Source organism: Gekko japonicus, unplaced genomic scaffold (genome assembly GCF_001447785.1).
Source record: "Gekko japonicus isolate JY-2015 unplaced genomic scaffold, Gekko_japonicus_V1.1 scaffold1849, whole genome shotgun sequence".
In the NCBI taxonomy this organism is placed as follows: Eukaryota; Metazoa; Chordata; class Lepidosauria; order Squamata; family Gekkonidae; genus Gekko; species Gekko japonicus.
This window is the reverse complement of record NW_015172062.1, coordinates 298,236-303,789: the sequence shown is the minus strand read 5'-3', so window position 1 is coordinate 303,789 and position 5,554 is coordinate 298,236. Positions and strand designations below refer to the sequence as shown.

General features: G+C 48.3%; 1 protein-coding gene across 2 annotated transcripts in view; it reads left to right on the top strand.

Annotated features, from left to right (window-relative positions):
* CACNB1 (calcium channel, voltage-dependent, beta 1 subunit) overlaps window positions 1–5,554 on the top strand; it is a 93,324-nt gene that overhangs the window by 54,763 nt on the left and 33,007 nt on the right. For both annotated transcript variants that reach the window (XM_015420793.1, XM_015420792.1), the window contains exon 3: window positions 1,409–1,528. In XM_015420793.1, the coding sequence (XP_015276279.1) occupies window positions 1,409–1,528 (120 nt within the window). The remainder of the gene's footprint in view (window positions 1–1,408; window positions 1,529–5,554) is intronic.

The following is a 5,554-nucleotide window of genomic DNA, read 5'->3' as shown; positions in this document are numbered from 1 at the left end:
TGTGTATACACACACACACACACACATATATGTATATGTATATGTATGTATGTATGTATATATGTATACACAAAAAAATCTGGACACCCACGACTAAAACAGATAAACAAATATAAAGCCAACAGTTGTGATAGTCTTACCTGCAATCAACAGTCATAAGACTTATAAGAATTGCTGTACATGTATTGTGCTCTGAAGCATTACAATATGATACACAACTTAATAGAATTTATAAACCAAGGTACAACGTCATCTCCGGATTATTTACCAACGTTTCAAAAAATGAATCTTCTTCAGGAGATATTATAGAGGTGCCAAAGCTCTCACTTTCATAAAAGTTAGACAACAAGTCTTAAGCATCTGCAACATAATAATTTTATCTTTGTTATGAACACATACAAGATATTTCAAAATATTTCAAATTACAACTAATCAACCTAGTAGTAACTCACATCACAATTCAGATAGGACGCTGATCTCAATTAACACGCAGTGTTTTTTTCTGGATCCTGGGCGTCTCTCTCTGGTGTATGTTACCAGAGTGCAATTAAAGGGACCTTGCAAATTGCTTCAGAGCACAATACATGTACAGCAATTCTTATAAGTCTTATGACTGTTGATTGCAGGTCAGACTATCACGACTGTTGGCTTTATATTTGCTTATATGTATACACACACACATATACATACACACACACACACATATATATATATATACACAAAAACCTTTTATAAGTGTATTTTGGATGTGTGTCAGTGCAATATAGAGAATAGTGACCACTGAGGAAGGCCCGAAGGGGCCGAAACGCATTTGGTCCTAAGTTAAAGAGTGCTTACCCGTCAAGTGTATTTGTTATTAGAAAAGCTTTTAAAAGTCTGGAATGTAGACTCTTTCTTTTAATCATAGTATGTTTTAACATGTGTACACCTTAATAAACATTTGCATTTTTTATATTCTATAGTGTTAGCTTGACCCTCTTTGTTCACAGATATATCTTGAGTTGAGTCACACACACACCCCAGTTTTTGTGCGGTATAACCAACCTGCAGTTAGGCAGCTGTAGGCATTTGTCTGGGATAGTAGTTGTACGCTTTACCAGCAGATGGGGTGGTCAGTGTACCACCAGCAGTGCCCTGTTGCATCTTACGCTGCTGCCGGGGAACAGCGAAGTATACAGCCAGAGGAGAGTGAATTCCCAAAGATTTCCAATGGTAGACCAGATGTGTGCATAAGAGCTGCAGTGGGTTTGGGGTGAAATGTGAGATTTGGGAGGCACAGCAGCCAGAGGCTTTTGAGAACTGCCTGCATTACCAAAGAGCTTTGTCTGAAGGCCCTGATAATAGCGTAGCTCTGACCGGGTATCCCGCATGGTCTTCACACCTCCCTCTTCCCTCCTGTCCCCTTCAGGGTTCTGCTGAGTCCTACACCAGTCGCCCGTCTGACTCTGATGTGTCGCTGGAGGAAGACCGTGAAGCCCTGCGCAAGGAAGCAGAGCGCCAAGCCCTGGCACAGCTAGAAAAAGCAAAGGTGAGCAGAGGTGTATTCGAGAAGTGCAAAGGCGGGGGGGCTTTCAGAGTACTCTACATGCTGAAGCAAGCCACTTGCTTGACTGGGCTTCAGCAGGTGAGGATCACACCTAAGCAATGCTCCCTCTAAGCTGAGGAGTCTTTTGAGCAAAAATTCTACTTTGTGAGCTACTGGCATTAAAGTTGTGAGCAAGCCATTTGGCTACTGCATAAATTAGTTTGCTCTGGAGCCACCCTTCCTGAGCTAAGACAAAAATGTGTGAGCTGGAGGCTAAAAAGCTGTGAGCTAGCTCACGCTAACTCAGCTTAGAGGGAACACTGCTCCTAAGGGTCACTGTTTGTGGGGCACGACAGACCGGCAAAATACCATCTGGTTTAGATTGTATATCCTCCACAACGTAATAAAGAAAGCAGGCTGTATGCGTGTCCTATATTATGTAAACAAAGGGATTCCTAACATGGGACTGTTTCGCATTCTCATCTTTCTTGCTTGTAAGTTCCCGTTTCTTCTGGGCGGGGGGAGTCTGTTCTGTACGCATTTTGCTCCCTCAGTTTAAATCTGCAGAAAGATGATATCCCGGGCATAAACCAGTGTAGTATTGAATCAACCACTAGAGGGAGCAAAAACACACATGGAGCAGAGCCCCCTCCCAAGAAACAGGAACTTACAAGCAAGGAAAATGAGAATGCTGAAAAGCCCATGGTTGTGAGTAGGCCAAGTGAGCTGCCTGCTTCCCTGGTATCTTCTGTCCTGTCCCTTCTTTCAAAAGGCTACTCTTCAGAATTTCCACTTCCCTCCATTTTGAACTGGAGGGACCGTTAAATCTTTCCGCAAGAAGGGAGAGGGGCTGTCGCCGACCACAGCTCTGCTCACAAAAAGAGCATTTAAAGGGTCTTTTCATGAGCAGGGTGGGGTCCGTGGTGCACGGGGCTGATTTCCCAGTGGTGATTCTCTGCTTGGGATTCATGCCCGCGCACTGCGGCCCCCACCCCTCTCGCAAAAAGACCCTTTAAAGGATCTTTTTGTGAGCGGAGCTGCAGCCAGCGGCCACCCCTCTCCCTCCCTGCTGAAAGATTTAAAGGGCCCCTCAGCTGATTGGCGGGCCATGTGCTCCCCGCCCATCAGCTGAAGCCCTTTAAATCTCTGCAGGAGGGGTGGGAGCAGGGTGGCCGTGGCTTGAGACAGGGCTTGGGGTGGGGGTTCCCCCCACTGGCCAACTGGCCGACAGTGGATTAGAGCTCCCAAAAGCGGGGGAACCCACCTGGCCCTGGGAGCTGGCAACCCTAGTCCCAGTAACCATCGGGAGCTTGTTTGGTGGCAATAAACAGCTTTCAGGATTAGGGTTGCCCTCTCTGGGTTGGGAAATACCAGGAGATTTTGGGGGGTGGAGCCCGGGCAGGGCTTGGGGAGGGCATGGAGCTTGGCAGGATGTAGTGCCATAGAGTCTGCCCACCAAAACAGCCAGGGCCTTTTCAGTGGCAGCTCCTACCTGGTAGAATGAGCTTCTGGAGGAGATCAGGGCCCCGGGGGACCTCCCTCTCACAGTTCCGCAGGGCCTGCAAGATGGAGCTCTTCCACCAGGCTTTTAATTAGGAGTCGCCACTACCACCACCACCAACCATCCTGTGATAACAACGGAGCAATGGGATGGCCCAATAGAAGATCACTACAGTACCGTGATGGATCGGTGCCGCCGAAATGGGCTCTGGGTTCACTTGACTAAAATAAGAACATCACGGAGCACTTTATTAATGTTCATTGGTTGTTTTTACTCCGATTTTAATGTTTTATATTTGGCACTTGGTGCCCTTGTTGTGAGCTGCCCTGAGCCTGCAATGCAGGGAGGGCGGGATAAAAAATGTAAGAAATGAAATGAAATTTTCTCCAGGGGAACGGATCTTGGTCACTTGGGGATCAGTTGTAATCGCAGGAGATCCCCGGGTGCCATGTGGAGGTAGGGGACCCTACAGGAATTTCCCCATTTTGCCCCCTTTAGCCAGCTCTGCCCCCTGACCTCACTCAGCCTTGACTGTACCGCTTCCGTTCGGCTCATGTTTTCGGAATTGTATTAATGACGATCAGTCTTACAGTGTAGCGCTCGACGTCCGTTAAAACCCTCAGGATGTCACAGTACGCGGACTGTTTGTTCAGCCAAATAAAGCATTCTGATTTTAAAAAAAGAAAAGGCTGAAATCGTCTGGTCTGGTGGAAACCAACAGAGATGGCCACCGCTGCTTTGTGTGTTTGCAGTCAAACTTGACATGGTGGCACACTGAGTCTCTTGAGTAGTGTGGGGAAACATGCGCTCAACATACAGGAAGCCTGAATGTTTTCCCCAAGCAGGCCCGTAGCTAACACGGGGCCCAGTGTCTTCCCTAGTTTAGTGAGCCAGATTGGTGTCGTTGTTAAGTGCACAGACTCTATCTGGGAGAACCAGGTTTGATTCCCCACTCCTCCACTTCCACCTGGCTGGATGACCTTGGGCAAGCCATAGTTCTGATAAGAGCTGTCCTTGAAAAAGAGCAGTTTCTGTCAAGAGCTCTCTCAGCCCAACCCACCTCACAGGGTGTCGGTGGTGGGGAGGGGAAGGGAAAGGACTTTGTAAGCCGCTCTGAGACACCTTCGGGTAGTGAAGGGTGGGGTATAAATCCAATCTCGTCCTCTTCACTTCTTAGCTTGGCCCTCATTTATACTGAAGCCTTAGAAACATATCAGTTGCGAACTTCTGTTTGGAACGCTCACTCACTCTGTCCAATAAGAAAGACATTTGATGTCACACTTGTTGCTTGCTTGCTTGCTTGCTTGCTTGCTTCCTTTCTTCCTTTCTTCCTTTCTTCCTTCCTTCCTTCCTGCCTTCCTTCCTGCCTTCCTGCCTTCCTTCCTTCCTTCCTTCCTTCCTGCCTTCCTTCCTTCCTTCCTTCCTTCCTTCCTGCCTTCCTGCCTGCCTTCCTTCCTGCTTTCCTTCCTTCCTTCCTTCCTTCCTTCCTTCCTTCCTTCCTGCCTGCCTGCCTGCCTGCCTGCCTTCCTTCCTTCCTTCCTTCCTTCCTTCCTTCCTTCCTTCCTTCCTTCCTGCCTGCCTTCCTTCCTGCTTTCCTTCCTTCCTTCCTTCCTTCCTTCCTTCCTTCCTTCCTCCCTTCCTTCCTTCCTGCCTCCCTGCCTGCCTGCCTGCCTGCCTGCCTGCCTGCCTGCCTGCCTGCCTTCCTGCCTGCCTGCCTGCCTGCCTGCCTTCCTGCCTTCCTTCCTTCCTACCCCAGCCCTGCACTTCAGGAGAAACTCCTGTACTTTGGCATTAGTGTGATGACTTGTGCCCTAATTTAGGTAGCACAGGCTAGCCTGATCTCATAAGATCTTGGAAACTAAGTGGGCCAGCTCTGGTCAGTATCCAGTTCTCCCTCTAAGCTGTGCAGTCTTGTGAGCAAAAATTCTACTTTGTGAGCTACTGGCGCTGAAGTTGTGAGCTATTGATTTGGCTACGCCATAAATTAGTTTGCTCTGGAGCGACTGAGATAAGGCAAAAACGTGTGAGCTGGAGGCTAAAAAAACGGTGAGCTAGCTCACACTGACTCAGCTTAGAGGGAACACTGCACCACCAAGGAAGTCCAGGGGTGGGACGCAGAGGCAAGAAATGGCAAACCACTGCTGAACATCTCTCGCCTTGAAAACCCTACAGGGTCACCAGGCGTCAGCTGCCCCTAGATGGCAAAAAGAAAAAAAAAATGACGAACGGGTAGGGTTCCATGGGCAATCATCACTGTGGTGCTTGAATCCATCTTCCTGCCCTCTTAACTGGCCTAGTAGGATAATTTAATGAGTGGCTTCTCCGAAAGTCCAAATACCATGTCTGTATATCTAGCTGCGGTGGCTCAAGGGGTTAAGACGCTGAACTGCAGGCTGTGGAAGGTCGGTAGTTCAGCAGTTCAAGACCCGAGTTGCCGCATGACGGAGTGAGCTCCCGTCTCTAGTTCCAGCTCCTGCCAACCTAGCAGTTCGAAAGCAAGAAATTGCAAGTAGATAAATAGGTACCAC